General features: G+C 39.5%; 1 protein-coding gene across 4 annotated transcripts; it reads left to right on the top strand.

Moving 5' to 3' along the window:
* The first annotated feature begins 8,947 nt into the window (after positions 1-8,947).
* Positions 8,948-17,971, top strand: TARDBP (TAR DNA binding protein). 4 transcript variants are annotated; one of them, XR_012079511.1, is made up of 8 exons: positions 8,948-9,207; positions 10,221-10,467; positions 11,961-12,124; positions 13,289-13,429; positions 14,063-14,233; positions 14,615-14,741; positions 15,691-15,830; positions 16,561-16,680. XR_012079511.1 is itself a non-coding variant. In XM_072975405.1 (7 exons), exons 2-7 carry the CDS (start codon positions 10,230-10,232, stop codon positions 15,744-15,746), a joined length of 897 nt encoding a protein of 298 aa, XP_072831506.1. In that variant the 5' UTR covers positions 8,948-9,207; positions 10,221-10,229; the 3' UTR covers positions 15,747-16,680. The 4 variants fall into 4 exon arrangements, 2 of the variants coding, with proteins under 2 accessions (XP_072831506.1, XP_006196705.1); XM_072975405.1 differs by having other exon boundaries at positions 15,691-16,680; XR_012079510.1 differs by lacking the exon at positions 16,561-16,680 and adding an exon at positions 17,599-17,971 and having other exon boundaries at positions 8,967-9,207; positions 14,615-15,830.
* The last annotated feature ends 178 nt before the right edge of the window (positions 17,972-18,149 follow it).

The raw sequence follows: 18,149 nt of genomic DNA, 5'->3' as shown, positions 1-18,149 counted from the left end.
TCCACTCCATGAGCCAGCTGTCTCAGTTAGATGCATCTCAGAGACTTTCTCCTCTGGTTTGCAGTGGGTAACAAACCAGGGGACAAACCAGAGACAGTCATCGGGAATAAGCAAGGCAGTATGGGAGAGCCACACGATAGAACATGCTGCAGCAGTCAGAAGCGACCACCCCGAGCAGGGCTTGGCAAGTCCTTCTGTAAAAGGTCAGGTAACAAAGATTGTGGCTTTTCACACCAGAGGGTCTCTGCTCGCCTTAGATGATATGCAAATGATGGGCGTGGCCATTCCAACAAAACTGCTTATGGACACTCAAATTTGAATTTCATATAATTTTTCTGTGTCCCAAAATATTATTCATCTTTTGGTTCCCCACCCCCTAGCCATTTAAAAATCTTTGCTTGCAAGCTGAACAAAACCCACTGTGGCCCAGATTTCACCGATAAGCCGTAATTCGCTGAGCCCTGTTCTAGATACATTTGCACAACATGGACAAATTCTAAAAGCACAGCCAACAAAGCTGGTGATCTTGGGCAGGATGAGGCTTAAAGAGAAATGGCCATACATCCTAGTTTCCCAGAGACAGACTAGTTTACCCTACATTGTCCTAGTAATTAATAGCTTGTCTTTCAATCTCAAAAGTCCCAGATCGGATGACGTGTCCCCCTCCCCAATTAAACCATCATTCTAGTTATATAAATTAACAATACTATGCTCATTCGTGTATCCGCAACATCTAGAGCAGGGGTCAACTTTTTTTTTCCCCATAAAGGGCCAGATAATAAATATTTTAGGTTTTGTGCTAAGTAATCTGTTAATGCAGCATGAAAACAGCCGGAGAAAATACAGAAATGAAGGAGTGAGGCTGGGGACAACTACAATTTACAGATGACACTGAAATTTGAATGTCATATATAATTTTCACATGTTACAAGATATTTCCTTCTTTGGATTTTTTTCAACCATTTCACTATGTTAAAAAAAACAAAAAAACACTTTTAGCCCATGAGTCATATGAAATCTGGCAGTGGCTGGATTTGGCCCAAAGGCTGAAGTTCGTTGACTACTAGTCTGGAAACACACCTGGCCCTGTGGTAGGAGCTGCATAAATGTCTCGTTTTTGCTGAATACACTCACAGAACAACCGTGCCTGTTTTACAAAGACACAAGCAGATTTCAGGTCAGGTAAACACCTGAGTGAGGGTCTAGGAAGGGGCGGGGGGAGGGAATAGGAATTGGAAATAAACGGAGAAAATTATTAAATAAGAGAGACTTATTCCCAGGCTGAGGAGGACGATAAACTCTGCTCTGCTCCTGAGGTCCAAAAAAAGAAAAAGGAGGAAAAAGAAAAAAAAAAAAAAGTGAGCGCTCTGGAGTCAGAGAACCTAGATTTGAAATTCTGAAGCTGCCCTCACGATCTGTTGGCTTTGGGCAAGATTAACCCCTCAAAGGCACTTTGTAAATTGGAACTAAACATAGTACCTACTTCCTAGGGCTGCTCTGAGGATTGAATGAATCCATACAGCAAAGGGCTTGGGCACAGCGTCTGGCACTTGGTAAGTGGTCAATGAATGTTATAATGTTGTGGTTGTTTTCCATAAAGAAGAGAGAAATGGGTGCCCCAGGGTTCCAAATAAGGTGATTGATTAGAGGTGATTAAGAGGACAGGCTCTGGAGCCAAGACCCCAGTTTTGCCACATACTGGCTATGTAACCTTGGCTAAGTTTTGTGTCCTTTCTGTGCCTCAGTTTCCTCAGCTGAGCAATGGTAATAATAGGGTGGAGGTAAGAATTAAATTCAAAACAGATCCTAGCATATGAGTGCTCAAATAAATTAGTATGTTATCACTCTTGATCCACAATTTCTGCCCCAGAGGAAATTAAAAGAGGTAGGGTGAGAACAGCAGCCCCCTGTGAAATACTCAAAAAGGTCCAAGGAGTTGGGCTGTGAACTTTGAGTAAAGATTCTGTTGAGGAAATATCTAACATGAAAGACAAGATCAAAACAAACAAACAGAAAATAATTATCCCAATGGAACAGACATAATGTTGTGTGCAAGAAAACATCGGAGAAACTACCATTAATATCCTCAGAGAGTTAAATAAAAGTCTTACCTCCATGAAGCAAGAACAGTTGCTATAATCAAGGAGAAAATCAGAGAATAAGGAAGATCTTTTGGAAAATAAAAACACAGATGCTAAAGATCAAAACCCAACAGAAAGACTGGAGGTAGTGTCAAAGAAATTTCACATAAAGTATAACCAAAAGAAAAATTTGCACAACAGAAGAAAAAAGGTTTTTTAGTTGATGGGTCATTGTGGGTGATTCTACAGCTAATTAAGGAATTCTAGAAAGGGAAAATCAAGAAAGCAGTGGGGAAGAAGCAATCAAAGTAATTATATAACAAACCTTTCCAGAGCTGAAGAACAAGAATTTCAGAATGAAAAGATCACCATAAGCCCAGAACAATGAATGAAAAAAGATCAGGAAGACAAAGTTACCGTCTTGAATTTCAGAATACAAGTGATAAGATGAAGGTTATGAAAGATTCCAGACAGAAGATGCAGATTATTTGAATGACAAAGTATACAACGGACATCTCAAAATCAACAAAAGAAGCTAGAGGATGGTGGGAAAATATCTTCAAAGAGCTGAGAAAAAGCGACTTTTAACCTAAAATTCTGAATACAACCAGACTATCAGTCAAGTGTGAGAGTGGAATAAAGCCATTTTCAGACCTGTAAGGAAGTCCCAGATGATAGCTGATACAAATCCCAGAAAGCAACCAGGAAAGGAGGTCTAAAGCCTCCAAGAAATTTTAAAATGGAAATGATAATTGTCTGACCGATTTGACTGTAAGGAAAACCTTAAGAGGTTTCTACACTTTTGGGGGGGTGTAGGAAGATTTAGATGTTCAAAGAAAGCAAAACAAACGAAAAAACAAGGCAATTATTAACTGCATGAAAAATAAAAAGTTGTACTAGAAAAGTTACTCCTTAGCTCAGTATTGAACAAAAACTAGGTAGTCATAATAATAAAAAGATTGAATGTGTATTTAACCAAAACTTGTGGTACAGGTATATTAAGAGGATGGAAAAAATTATAATGGAGTGTGCATGAGTTAAAAATCCTCACTAATCATAATAGGAAATCATCAGATGTCTAAAATAGATGAAACAAAATGTTGCAGAATAGTTTTATTATTTAAAAATATGTAAGTATATTCAATATTTTGTAGTAACCTATAATGAGAAAGAATATGAGGGGGGAAGGTATAGCTCAGTGGTAGAGTTCGTGTCTAGCATGCACAAGGTCCTGGGTTCAATCCCCAGTACTGCCATTAAATAAATAATAATAATAAATAGCAGGGGAGGGTACAGCTCAAGTGGTAGAGCACATACTTAGCAAGCACAAGGTCTTGGGTTTAATCCCCAGTAACTCCTCTAAAAACAAATAAATGGACCTAATTACCTCCCTCTCCCCTCCAATTAATTAATTAATTAAACCTGATTACCTCCTCCTATCAAAAAGAAATTCTAAAGAATATGAAAAGGAATATATGTATGCGTATATATGACTGAAACATGCTGCTGCACACCAGAAATTGACACAACTTTGTAAACTGGCTATATTTCAATCAAAAAAAGGAAGAAAAATATATAAGTAAATCCATAAGAAACAACTTAAAGAATGGTCACCTCTGAAAGGGATAGGAGGGGGTTGGGGAGAATAGGGGGCTTCAGTTTTTTATTATTGGTGTTTTTGCACTGATCAACTTTTTACAAAAATAATTTTAAAAATCTAAGTCATATGCCAAATAGGGGAGGCATATCTTAATGTTGGCAGGTTCTAAGGACATTTAAATTAAAATGAAAGTAAGTCATGATGAAATGAAAATAGCTTGCCTCAGTATTAGACTATTTCACCTTTCAGAAATGCTTGTGACTATCAGAGCAGTAATGTCCAGATTCTAGTTTCCAAATGTCTTTTCTGACTAAAAGGAACCAGCCCTCTTTAGAGGAATGGCTGATTCCAGGGCTGGCGTAGGGAAAGCATGACGAGCCTGGGACATCTTATTGTGCCAGAAAGCAAGAATGTACTCAGAGACAATGGGAACACATCAAAAGGACCCAAAGCCAGGTTAAAGGGTTTCCCTAGGCCATAATTAGGACAATTTGATCATTAAGAACACTAATGGCTGTAACCTGTTGCGAAACATTGAATAAATAAGATTCAAGAGTTCATAGTGACCACCAAAAAGGGGGGGGGTGGATAAAATAAATTTGTTACCATTGGAGATGACTATTATTGTCAACCTATGCTGAAAATTAATAAAAAGCCTTTAGGGGAAACTGGAGTTCCTCCCTAGTTAATGAAGGAAAGCTATTCCTTATGAAAGAATGTAGCAGAAATAATACATCTAAAATTTTGCCATTTTGCAACCTCCAGTGAAGTAACTGAGTCAGGCAAGGATCATCAGTGGATGCTAAAACCATTAAGTGAAAGGTTGTAGGGAAACGGGATATTTGCCTTGTGCCAAAGTATTATCCAGAGATTACTTTGCAAATTGCAAAGAGGGACAATACACCTTTTCTGTGGAGGCATCCAGTGGTCACAATCTTAACCAAGAGACCAAATTTAGCATCGCTGAAAGGGAGACAACCGGTATTGTGCCCCTAACGGGGTGCAATGAAACATCCATGGCTTTGCCCACAGAGTGTTCTGGCCATTGTGTCTAACCTGAATGTGATTGTGTTTTTATTTTATTTTATTTTATTTTATTTTAATTATTATTATTGTACGGAGGTATTGGGGATTGAACAGAGGACCTTGTGCATACTAAGCATGCACTCCACCACTGAGCTACACCCAGCCCCCGATCATGTTTTTAGACCTAACTTCTACTACGCAGGAAAAATAGGGCAGAAAAGAATGAGTTGAATAATGCTATGAGGAACCAATCAGATGAATCCAAAATCTACAGCTGACCCTTGAACAACACAGGGGTTAGGGGTGCTGACCCTCCCAAAGATCGAAAATCCAAGTACAATTTATAATCTGTATCCATGGTTCCTTTGTATTCTTGGTTCCCCATCCTCGAATTTAACCAAAGATCGTATATAACTGTAATATTTACTGTTGAAAAAACTCCATGTATAAGTGGACCCGTGCAGTTCAAGGGTCAACTGTATAATATTACACAAACTATCTGGCTGAATCTTTTTAAAAAGTCAGTACCTTAGATGGGGAGATTATTCTAGACTTAAAAAGACCAAAAGATGTAATAACTAAATGTAATGTTTGAAAGTTAGTTGGTTCGTGGGTCAATAAAGCAGCTGTAAAAGACATTTGGGGGAACAGCTGTGAACATTTGAATATGGACTAAATATTAGATGATACAAGGAAATAACTGCTAATTTTCTGGGGTGTGACAATGGTATTGTGGTCATGTAGGAGAATGTCCTTGTTCTTAGGAGATACAGGTTGAAGCATCTCCTGACTGCAGTGTATCTTGAAATGGTCCAGCGAAAAATTAGAGACACAGTATAGACAAACAGATAAAACAAATAGGGCAAAATAGTTGCATCTAGGCAGTGGCTATGGACTGTTGCTTCAGTTTTCCATGCTTTGAAATTTTTCGAAATGAAAAGTTTAAAAATTAATTATTGAAGGAAAAAATGGAACTAGGAAATCACCATTTTGCAACCATTCGAATAATAACTAATTAGGCAAAAGTCATCAATGGATCCTAAAACGAGCAGGTGAAAATTTGAAAACAGACAGGATATTTGGGATCATCTCAGTGTGTCTACTCATAGACTATTTATTAGTTACAAAAGGGGGAAATGGTAATTTTACAGTGGAGAATAGCACCACAAAAAGGACACAACACTGCTTCTGTGGTATTCTTGCCAAAGATTTATATAATATAATATTATGTTATATTATATTAATCTTAAAATTCCTGAATATGATAATTGTCCAGGACAGAGTTACACACTTTATTATTATTTTACGTACCTATATATAGATAGAGGGAGTGATAAAGCAAATGTGACAAAATGTTATCAGTTGGCAAATCTGGATAAAGTGTACACGGGAGCTCTTTCTACTGTTATTGCAACTCTATCATAAGCTTTAAATTATCTCAGAGTAAAAAATGTTTTAGAAAAATCTAAATTAGACCTAGACGAGCTCCTAAAAACATAGGGATTAAGAGAAAATTAAATCTTGATGAAATAAAGTTACTTTTATTTAAATATCTTTATTACCTTGGCATGTCTTTTTGTTTTCAGGAACACCTGTGGACTGCATGGAGCTGGCAGAGCTGGGCCTCCAAGCGAGGCATGCACGCCCGAGTGACCGGGTTGCAAACTGAAGTCTGTTCCCTGACACTCTGGTCCTCCTGCCAGTACCCTTTCTTTCCAGTTGAGACCCCCTATACTTATGCTGAAAGCCAGCCCCGCAAAGAGTTGTCGGAGAACCACACGGCCCCTCAGCATCTGCCCAGTACGGGCACCCACATGTTTTATGCCCATTGGGATTGTTTTCCAATTATTCTGTCCCCACCGGCACCTGAATTAGACCACTCCATCCGGGCTTCCATTTTTCTTGTGTATCTTTACACTGTAGTTTCAGCACAGCACTGGATAAGGCATAGAGCTCAGTAAATCCTTTCTGATTCATTATCCTCAGAAAGCATTTAGTGAAGGCTCAGAAGGGAGGAGATAGGGAAAAACAGGTCCTTCTTGTGGCCCTCTCACAAGCTTTGGGCTTAATGTGTGAGGGATATGAACAAACAAGCAAGCAAACCAAGATAATTTATGAAACACATTTCAAACAAGTAGAATTTTTCACGATGGGCACTGTCAAGCTGAAATCCAGAGACCAACTCGGCAAAGAGCAGGAGGACTCCACTGTCCAGCCTTCCTCTGTTCTTATCAATTATCTTCCTGAAGGAGTTATTTGCCTTCTTCAAGACGGTGTTTGCTGGTCTTTCCAATTTGCCTGAAAACTTCTGGGGGAAGGGACAAATTTTATGGCTTTGTCCCTGTGTGGTTTCTGCTTATCCAGCTCTACCCACTTGCAGCAAGGATCCCAGGTCCCTCGAAGCTGCCTACACTAAATGCCTCAGCTTCAAACTTGTCACAGAGTGGCCCAGGGAGGCGGAAGGAGCACAGCTACAGCCTGACAAATGCTGTCCAGCAGTTCATGGGCTGGGTGACGTTCTTGGGCAAGTGTGTGACCTCAGGCAAGTCACATGGCTTCCAAGCCTCAGTCTCTTCTTCTGCAAAATGGGGGCAGTAAAACTGACTTCTCCCTCAAAATGACTGGATGAATTGTGATGATGAGGCCTCTCTGCTTCCTCCAGTGTTTGGAAATGTTAGTGAACATTAGATCAGGCCAGCTGTCCAGCTTCGTTCCCTATGTGTAGGGCTACCCCTGGGGGCAGGCAAAGGTCACTCATTATGACCACTGCCACTCCCTTCTCCCCACCTCTCCAAATTGGTTCAGATATAATCTGATTAATATGAACAGCAGGCATCAGGGATGAATGAGCAGGACTTAATATTTATTCCCTAGGAGGCTCTAAGAAGCAGAAGGCACCCACTCCAGAGCCAGACTGCCTGGGTTCAAAGCCTGGCTCCACTATCTGCTAACCCTGTGAGCTTGGGCAAGGCTACTTACCTCTGTGCCTCAGTTTCCTCATCTATAAAACAGGAATAACAATGGCACCTACCTCATAGGATTGTTGTGAGGGTTAAACATTCATGCATAACTTTAGAGCACTTTGCTATTACTGCATTTCATTGAATCTGATATGCTGGTACACTAAAAAACTAAAATTGTTGCCAATTAAACCAGGACATATCATCAGTGGAACTGGAACTGAAATCACATATTGATTTCAGAAATGTGAATCAAAATGTATGTCTTAAAATAGATGAAGTACACTTTTTTTCTTAAAGTATATTCAGTTACAATGTGTCAATTTCTGGTGTACAGCAATAATGTTTCAGTCACATATACATAAATACTCATTTCCATATTCTTTTTCATTATAGGTTACTACAAGATATTAAACATAGTTCACTGTGCTATAGAGAAGAAATCTGTTTTATCTCTTTTTATACATAGTAGTCAATGTTTGCAAATACAGAACTCCCAATTTATCCCTTCCCATCCCCTTCCCTCCAACCATAAGATTGTTTACTATGTCTGTGAGTCTGTTTTGTAGATGAGTTCATTAGTGTCTTTTTTTTTTTTTTAGATTCCACATAGGAGTGATATTATATGGTATTTTTCTTTCTCTTTCTAGCTTACTTCACTTAGAATGATGATCTCCAGGTTAACAGTGCACTTAGCTGAAGTATGTTAGCATTAGGATTAGGGGTCAAATCCCAGGTCCACCACTTACTACCTGGGTGACTTCATTTTTCAAGGTTCTGAACCTCCCCATGCCTCAGTTTCCTCCTTAGCTGTACGTGCGGATAAAATACCAATAGCACCTGTCCCACAAGACTGTTGGAACAATTAAATATTTGAGGACCTAGGAAGTACCTGGTACGCAGTAGGTGCTATTATTGCTGTTATTTAGAATAAAGTTATTCTCTCCCGGTGTGGAGGCTGGTTAATGCAGAAAAGAGAGGACGCACCTGCCTAGCTTTTTAGGTTATGAGGTCTTGGCTTCCGCTGCCCTCCCCAGTCTCGCGAGGGTCAGGAGTGCCCAGGACCACCCCCGACGCCCCGCCCCTCCTGGCCCCGCCCGGCCCCGCCCGGTCCCGCCCAGCATCTGCGCTAGTCTCGCGCACTTTTAAAATACGCGAGCTCCGGCCGCGACCCAAGGCCGGCGGTTGGTCGGGCGAAGCCATCTATTACGCTACGTGGGGGGAGCTAAAAGCCTTCGCACCCAAATTTTTTCAATTTTTAGCTTTTCAGGCCAAGGTTCTGGTCTTACTCTAGCTCTCAGCATGTTCCATGTGCTCAGACTCCGAGGAGGGGGTTCTGACTCTCTGAGGAGAGGGTTGTTCTGTCTCTGTGCGGCGACCTCCCCCTCTTGACGGGGAGCCAGTAGGAGAGGACGACGGTCGGAGGGGGGAGGAGGCGGCCGTAGCGCCATTTTGTGGAAGCGAAGTGGGTAGCTAGGCTGCTCCTGGATCCCTTGCTGCTTCAGCTTCCCCGTCGGACTTCCTAGCAGCGGCCTAGCGGGTGAGTGGCGGACGCTTCTCACGGAGGGCGCCCTGCGTGCTTCGGCTCCCGGAGGGGTGGGGGCGGCCTAAGGCGGACGCAGCGGCTTCGGCCGCTGCCCCGGGAGGGGAGCCGTGGGGCCGGGCCTGCCTTGTCCTGCCCGAGCGGACTCGCGCGGGAGCGACGTTGGGGCCTGGCGCGGGGTGGCAGCGGTGCCGAAGCAGGGGCGCCTGGCCCGCGGAGCTGTGTACACCGAGGCGGAGGTTTGGCCTGGCTTCCGGACGCGGGCACTGCTTTGTGCCTTCGTACTTTGCACTCTGGAGGACAGCGTTTAGGCCTGGTTCCCCGGCGGTCCCACCACGGGCCGCGCTTAAGAACTCCTCCCTCGGCCGTCACGCACTGGCTTCTGGGAGGCGGTGGCCTGCGTCGTGGAGGACCTGTCGCCGCTATCCTGGCGGCTCAAGTTTGGAGAGCCCCCGGAAGTCTCGAAATGAGGAACATGGAGGAACTTTATTCTCTTCACCTGGCTCACTGCTCCTAGTCGGTCCTCAAGATTCAGTTTCTGCTCTTCAGTCCTCAAGACTTAGCTTCTGCATCCCTTTATTGGGGAAACCTACTTCCACGTATACATCTCGGCGAGCTTGGGTTCCCCGCAGTCTTTAAGACTATTTACCTTATGTTACGATTGTAATAGAATAATTATTCGTTTGCTGTTTTGCTTACCCCACCCCGCCCCCAGCCAGCATGCCCCCGGGACTGTGGTTTCACAGGTAGTAGTTGCAGCACCTGATGCAGAGTGAGCACTCATCAAATACTTAATGGAGTGAACTAGCAGGGCATTACATTTTAATAGGAAGAACTATCCCTGCCTTTGCTGCCTCATCTTTCGGGGGAAACTAACAAGTCTAAGAACCCAAACAGCGAGACTTTTTCTGAGTCAGAACGGTGACATGGTAGTGATACTAATCAGCTGATACAAGGAAACGATTACTTTAACACAAGTGTTGGTCACTCATATTTCTTTTCCTTTTAAGAAAATTACGATGTCTGAATATATTCGGGTAACCGAAGATGAGAATGACGAGCCTATTGAAATACCGTCAGAAGACGATGGGACAGTGCTGCTGTCCACAGTTACAGCCCAGTTTCCAGGGGCATGTGGGCTGCGCTACAGGAACCCAGTGTCTCAGTGTATGAGAGGTGTCCGTCTGGTAGAAGGAATTCTGCATGCCCCCGATGCTGGCTGGGGAAATCTGGTATATGTTGTCAACTATCCCAAAGGTTTGTTACCATTTGTTCTCGCAGTGTTGCTGAAGTATAGTCTCAAGTATAGATTTGTGTCTCCTGTCATAGATCATTGACTCTTAATGGCGAAACGTTTCCTGTAACCCGTGTATTTCTTTAAAAGTTACCATTAGACAAATCTGGAAGACCACTAGTCTAAATTAGTGAAAATTGACAATTACAAAACTTTTTTTTAAAACTATTTTAATTATCTGAACTAATGTTACCAAGTTAATGCCAAATTTAAGGAACTATTAATGCTTTGCAATTTTATCAGTCTGTTGTAAATAGATTCTTTCAAAGTGCCCCAGTATTTTAATTTGGTCTTTGTCCTTGCAGGCTTACGTCATTCAGCTAATCTTTTTCTTTTTTCCCCCTTAAATGAACATTGATTACAGTAGCCCAAATCTTCAATTCGTGCAATCCTAATTAAAATTTGGGGTTCTGGACTTACTCTCACTACCTCTTGTCTATGATGTTCTTAATCTAAGAAAAGGAAGCATGAAGATTTAGAAGTGTGCCAAGGAAATAGGTACATTTTAGCAGTAGGAATGTGTGCTAGTTGATATACCTGTGTGGTGCTTTTATTGTAACCTGATACCGCAACAAAGTCATATTATTTGGTCAGTGTTTCAGACGTTGCATCGAGAATTTTTTTAATATATAAGAACGTTTTTAATAGCATCAACTTGGTTTTTTTTTTTAGCATGCAGTTTCTTGATCCATTGGCTATAGATTAATATTTACCCAAACTTAAAGTGTCATTTAGATAGTAATGTATCAGTGTAAGTCCACCAATTGTAACCAATTTATGGGGGTATGTGGGGTGGGTGTGTGCATGTGTGAAAGTAGAGGGTAAATCCCTGAACTTTGCTGTGAACCTAAAACTGCTCCAAAAAATAGTCTATTTGTCGTTTCTCTAAATGTGATTTAGTCTTCTCTGTCCTTCCAAATATTGGGTTTTTTTTTAAATAACCTGAAGTTAACCTGAGTTTATTGTTGAAAGCTTAGAAATGAAATAAAAGGAAAATTGAAATCACCCTTAAATCCAAAGCTGGAGATAAATGTTGCTTATTTTTTAGTAGCCGTCAGGTTGTAGACATTCAAATAATTGAGCAGATGTACTTAATAGGCACAAAGATAGTATCACGCTGTTATTTAACCTGCTTTTTTTTATTAATGTATTTTAAAGTCAAAGTGAAGTAACTTCTGTTTTAATAAACCTTTTGAGAGGGGAGAACATAAAATTATAATCTTGAGATACTACAAAACTAGAAGTAGGAATCCCTGGATTTGCTCCAGAAAAGCACCTCTGCCACTTAGACAATCCCTTACTCTGTCCTTGAGAGCGAACAGCTCTCTTTGCCAAAAGCTTCTAGTATCTTATTGTTCTTAAGATATTTTTGCTTCTCATTTCTAGATAAAGGAAATAGTGCATTTTAAGAAGTGTTAAATGAGAGTTCTAAAAGGTTTCTGCTCATTTTATTTAGATAACAAAAGAAAAATGGATGAGACAGATGCTTCATCAGCAGTGAAAGTGAAAAGAGCGGTCCAGAAAACATCTGACTTAATAGTGTTGGGTCTCCCTTGGAAAACAACTGAACAGGATCTAAAAGAATATTTTAGTACCTTTGGAGAAGTTCTTATGGTTCAGGTAAACTTTGATTTCATTTAACAGTCTTTCTTTTTCAGTGAATGAGCACCCAGAATTCCTCTTGTTTCAGTGACACTGCCCTTCATGTTCAGGAGGTGATACTCTTAGTGTCTGTTTTATGTGTACATAAGGGATGCTGAGAAGAAATTTGACTTAAACTATCTCCCTTTATGCGTGTATCATATTTTTGCTTTTGATACTGCATGAAGGCCTAAGGGAAGGAGGTGACATTAGCTTTTTTCTTTATAATTTATATTGATATGAGATTAAAAACATTTATTTTTCTGTCTTTGACATTTAAGTAAGATTTATAAACATTAGGTCTAATTTTATCTTTGCATTCTAAAACGTTTTGTTAAAATTGAACTGTGTAAATGGTTTTTACACTATTATTAACATTTAGATTCAACATGTACTGTCCTGTTGCTTTTACTTCAAGAATAACTTGGTTTAAGTGTTTTTTCATATTTTTATGTAATTTTTTTATTGCAATATAGTCAGTTTACAATGTTGTGTCAATTTCTGGTGTGTAGTATAATGCTTCAGTCATACATGAACATACATATATTCATTTTCATATTCTTTTTCACTGTAAGTTACTACAAGATATTGAATGTAGTACCCTGTGCTATGCAGTATGAACCTGTTGTTAATCTATTTTATGTATATTAGTGTCTGCAAATCTCATACTCCCGATTTATTCCTTCCAACCCTCATCCTCCCCTCCCGTAACCATAAGATTGTTTTCTGTCTGTGACTCTGTTTCTGTTTTGTTAATAAGTTAGTTTTTTGTTTTTTGGAGTTTTTTTGGATTCCACATGTAAGTGATAATCATAGGGTATTTTTCTTTCTCTTTCTGGCTTACTTCACTTAGAATGACAATCTCCAGGTGTGTCCATATTGCTGCAAATGGCATTATTATATTTTTTATGGCTGAGTGGTATTTCATTGTATAAATATACCACAACTTCTTTATCCAGTCATCTGTTGATGGACATTTAGGTTTCTTCCATGTCTTGGCTATTGTTTATAGTGCTGCTATGAACATTGGGGTGCATTTACCTTTTTGAATTAAGCCACTGCATCCAGTTGAAGCCAAATTGTCGAGGAATTCTTATTTGGTTGTGTGTATAGATTTAGTAAATTTAAATGATTTTTTTCTAGGTCAAGAAAGATATTAAAACTGGTCATTCAAAAGGGTTTGGCTTTGTTCGTTTTACGGAATATGAAACCCAGGTGAAAGTAATGTCACAGCGACATATGATAGATGGACGGTGGTGTGATTGTAAACTCCCAAACTCTAAGGTACTTTGCTCTTTTTTTTTTCTGCTTTGACAATTTTTGCTGACAAACTTCCTTAGAAGGTGCTATAAAATAAAACATTATGGTTGGAAAATGTGGCAGGGCATGTTCTTAAAATCTTTCGCCTTGTTAAAGTCTTAGGACATTAATGCATACTGAATATTTTATATGCTTATTTGAAATATTTAGTTTATTACCTCCCCAAAATAAGACATTGGTCATTCTATTCTTTTTTTCTTGTTATTTTTAGTGAGTTAACAATTTCTTGCACGGATACATCTTAAAACATAAAGGCAATTAGAATACATTAATCTTGTCACAAAAGCCTAACTTGTTCCAAGCAAGCAAGACTTGCTTATTTGGGAACATAATCATCTTTGCGAGGACATTTCTCAATCACTGACTTTCCTGAATTCAAATACACTTTTATGAACTTTAAACTTTAAAATTTTATTCTTCATCTAAGTCTTACAGGAAAGAGAAGTGCTAGTGCAAAAAAATAATGTACCTACTTTTCTTAATGCTTTACCTAATGTAAAAGGCAGATAGGTTTTGTTACGTCCTCTATAGTAATGCCCTTTTCATTGCTTGGATGAAATATTTCTGATTTTTTTTTTTTCCTTCTGATTTGACCAGCAAAGCCCAGATGAGCCTTTGAGAAGCAGAAAGGTGTTTGTTGGGCGTTGCACAGAGGACATGACTGCTGACGAGTTACGGCAGTTCTTCTGCCAGTACGGAGAAGTGGTGGATGTCTTCATTCCCAAACCGTTTAGGGCGTTTGCCTTTGTTACGTTTGCAGATGATCAGGTATTTTTCTCTTAATAATTTTGTTCCAGCTTATTAGATAGTTTGTGTTGAACTTTGCCCTTCCAGCTAATTGCCATCTTTAGCTAAGCTCTCTGATCTTGCAAGCTGTGTGGTATATGGGCCTAGATAGTTGTGATAGCCCCTTAGATATTTTTTTAGTGTGTGACCTTTAAGTGGGAGTGTTACATATCCTTTGAAAATAAGAACTCCCTGCTGCCATTACTAAAGCTAAATGCTATCTTACGGGCTTAAATTAAGTAAATGTTCATTGCTTATTTTTCGTCCAGTTTAGATAATGGCTGGAAGTCTAAGTTTTATTACTACTTTGACATATGAGCCAATGATTCAGTCTCCTTTATTTACATTCTTTATTTCTTATAGGTTGCCCAGTCTCTTTGTGGAGAGGACTTGATCATTAAAGGAATCAGCGTACATATATCCAATGCTGAACCTAAGCACAATAGCAATAGACAGTTAGAAAGAAGTGGAAGATTTGGTGGTAATCCAGGTGGCTTTGGGAATCAGGGTGGATTTGGTAACAGTAGAGGGGGTGGAGCTGGTTTGGGAAACAATCAAGGTAGTAATATGGGCGGAGGGATGAACTTTGGTGCTTTTAGCATTAATCCAGCAATGATGGCTGCAGCCCAGGCAGCTCTGCAGAGCAGTTGGGGTATGATGGGCATGTTAGCCAGTCAGCAGAATCAGTCAGGCCCATCAGGTAATAACCAAAGCCAAGGCAACATGCAGAGGGAGCCAAATCAGGCCTTTGGTTCCGGAAATAACTCTTATAGTGGTTCTAATTCAGGGGCAGCAATTGGTTGGGGATCAGCATCAAATGCAGGGTCAGGCAGTGGTTTTAATGGAGGCTTTGGCTCAAGCATGGATTCTAAATCTTCTGGCTGGGGAATGTAGACCTTGGGTTATAGCTGGTCAGTATAGACTGGTGGGAATTCAAATTTTTCTAAACTCATGGTAAGTATATTGTAAAATACGTATGTACTAAGAATTTTCAAAATCGGTTTGTTCAGTGTGGAGTATATTCAGCAGTATTTTTGACATTTTTCTTTAGAAAAAGAGGAAGAGCTAAAGGAATTTTATAAGTTTTGTTACATAAAGGGTTGAAATATTGAGTGTTTGAAAGTGAACTGCTCTTTGCCTGATTGGTAAATCAACACACTACAATTTATCAAAAGGTTTCTCCTGTAATATTTTATCCCCGGACTTGTCAAGTGAATTCTTTGCATGTTCAAAATGGAAACCATTTATTAGAACTACATCCTTTTCTCCTTGTTTTTAATTTGAACCCCACCATATGGATTTTTTTCCTTAGGAAAATCTCCTTTTTGGAGATCGTGGTGTCACAGTGTTTGGTTCTTTTGTTTTTGTTTTTGTTTTTTAACACTTGTCTCCCTTCATATACAAAAGTACAATATGAAGCCTTCATTTAATCTCTGCAGTTCATCTCATTTCAAATGTTTATGGAAGAAGCACTTCATTGAAAGTAGTGCTGTAAATACTCTGCCATAGGAATACTTCTGTCTACATGCTTTCTCATTCAAGAATTCGTCATCACACTGCACAGGCTGCGTCTTTGACGGTGGGTGTCCCATTTTTATCCGCTACTCTTTATTTCATGGAGTCGTATCAACGCTATGAACGCAAGGCTGTGATATGGAACCAGAAGGCTGTTTGAACTTTTGAAACCTTGTGTGGGATTGATGGTGGTGCCGAGGCATGAAAGGCTAGTATGAGCGAGAAAAGGAGAGAGCGCGTGCAGAGACTTGGTGGTGCAAAATGGATATTTTTTAACTTGGCGAGATGTGTCTCTCAATCCTGTGGCTTTGGTGAGAGAGTGTGCAGAGAGCAATGATAGCAAATAATGTACGAATGTTTTTTGCATTCAAAGGACATCCACATCTGTTGGAAGACTTTGAGTTCTGTTCTTAGGTAACCCACGTTAGCTGAATGTGTTAAGTGAAACGATACTTGTATTTTCCCTACCCCTTTGTCAACTGCTGTGAATGCTGTATGGTGTGTGGTCTCTTCTGTTACTGATCTGTAAGCGTGGTAATGTGAACTGAAGCTGATGGGTTGAGAACATGGACTGAGCTTGTGGTGTGCTTTGCAGGAGTATTTGGAAGCAGAGTTCACCAGTGAGCTCAGGGTGTCTCAAAGAAGGGTGGAAGTTCTAATGTCTGTTAGCTACCCATAAGAATGCTGTTTGCTGCAGTTCTGTGTCCTGTGCTTGGATGCTTTTTATAAGAGTTGTCAATGTTGGAAATTCTTAAATAAAACTGATTTAAATAATATGTGTCTTTGTTTTGCAGCTCTGAATGCAAAGAATTCATAGCAGTTAATTCCCCTTTTTTGACCCTTTTGAGATGGAACTTTCATAAAGTTTCTTGGCAATAGTTTATTTTGCTTCAAATAAACTTATTTGAAAAGTTGTCTCAAGTCAAATGGATTCATCACCTGTCATGCATTGACACCTGATACCCAGACTTAATTGCTATTTGTTCTTGCATTGTCCAAAGTGAAAAGTTTTTTTTTTTAATCTAGTTTTTAATAAGTCTGGGTGACCGCACCTAAAATGGTAAGCAGTACCCTCCAGCTTTTTCTTAGTGCCTCTGTGCATTTGGGTGATGTATTATTTACATGGCCTGTATAAATCTCCATCGGGAAATCATGCCGTCTAAACATATTATTTGGGGGAGTGGGCAGAACAATGTTAATTATTTTAAAATGCTTTGTAGCAAAGCCTATCAATTGAAATGAAGGGAATATCAGCGCCTTTCTAGTCTGGGATTTGAAAAGTGGAATTAATTGCAATAGGGATAAAGTAGAAGAAACCACAAATTATCTTGTGCCTAAAATCCATTAAGAAGCCTGATAGCTTTAAGAACTAGCAGGGTGGGTTGTCTGTCTGGGAGCGTTAAGTGAAATGGGCTTTGTCTTCCAAAGGTGGGAAAATAGAGTAATGTTGAATAAAATTGCTTACGGAACTCAGATTAGACTCTCACGCTGCGTTGTTAAGTATGTAAAAGCAATAATACATTGATGATTGTGCTTTTTATGTAAATAATTTCTGTGAGAGTCGAGCTCGTTTTCTAATGGAAGAATGTAACAGTTTCTGTGTTGATAGTTTACCTAATGCCCTTCTCTAATTAGATTATGATAGATAGGTTTGTCATTTTGCAAGTTACGTGTTTTAAATTTTTATAAATGAAGTTGTCCTTTAGATTTGTGGTTGCCACATTGTTTATTCAGTTTCCTCTGTAAAAGGATCTTGCGTTGTTTTAATTTTTTTTTCTGCATCTAAATTGCATGATTTCCAAACCCTGTACCATCTGAATTTTGCATTTTAGCACTTGCACTGTTACTCAGCAGCAGTAACATGGTAACACTTAAAATGGTATTCGGGGACCTCCAAAGACTAAACTGACAAGCCTTCAAGGAGCCCAGGGGTAAGTTAACTTGTCAATGGCATGGTTTTAATCCCTTATTTACACTTGTATAAATCTAGTTACCAGTCTTAGAAGGCGTTCAGTGTTGAGTAGCCTTCTATTAACATGTTTGTGGTAATACATAGCTATGGGTATTTAATTCTACCCTTAAAAAAAATTGAAGTTTAGAAGTAAACTATTTGGCAAAGATTTGTTTTTAAAGTATTTGGTCATCTAAATGCATTCATCTAAAAACTTTTGAACCAGTTGAATAAAAATTTTTGTTGTCACCACAGTTTAGTGTCTGGAGTCTTACTGGAAAAACAAGTTTTTTTTGTTTTTGTTTTTGTTTTTTTATGTGTGACAAAGATGCTGGAAAGTTACCTTTAAAAAGTGAGTCTCAAGAAGTTGCACTTTATATGCATGAGTTAGTCAAAACTCAGTGAATTTTTACGTATAATGGTAACTGTGGC

This window comes from Vicugna pacos, chromosome 13 (genome assembly GCF_048564905.1).
Source record: "Vicugna pacos chromosome 13, VicPac4, whole genome shotgun sequence".
Lineage (NCBI taxonomy): Eukaryota > Metazoa > Chordata > Mammalia > Artiodactyla > Camelidae > Vicugna > Vicugna pacos.
This window is presented reverse-complemented; position numbering and strand designations above follow the sequence as displayed.

What these genes read in the sequence shown, in the direction of transcription:
- TARDBP (XM_006196643.4), top strand. Translation starts at nt 10,230, where the DNA reads ATGTCTGAATATATTCGGGTAACCGAAGATGAGAATGACGAGCCTATT. An exon ending in GAGAAGTTCTTATGGTTCAG is followed by an intron (nt 12,125 to 13,288) that starts GTAAACTTTGAT and finishes ATTTTTTTCTAG; the next exon opens with GTCAAGAAAGATATTAAAAC. An exon ending in GTAAACTCCCAAACTCTAAG is followed by an intron (nt 13,430 to 14,062) that starts GTACTTTGCTCT and finishes TGATTTGACCAG; the next exon opens with CAAAGCCCAGATGAGCCTTT.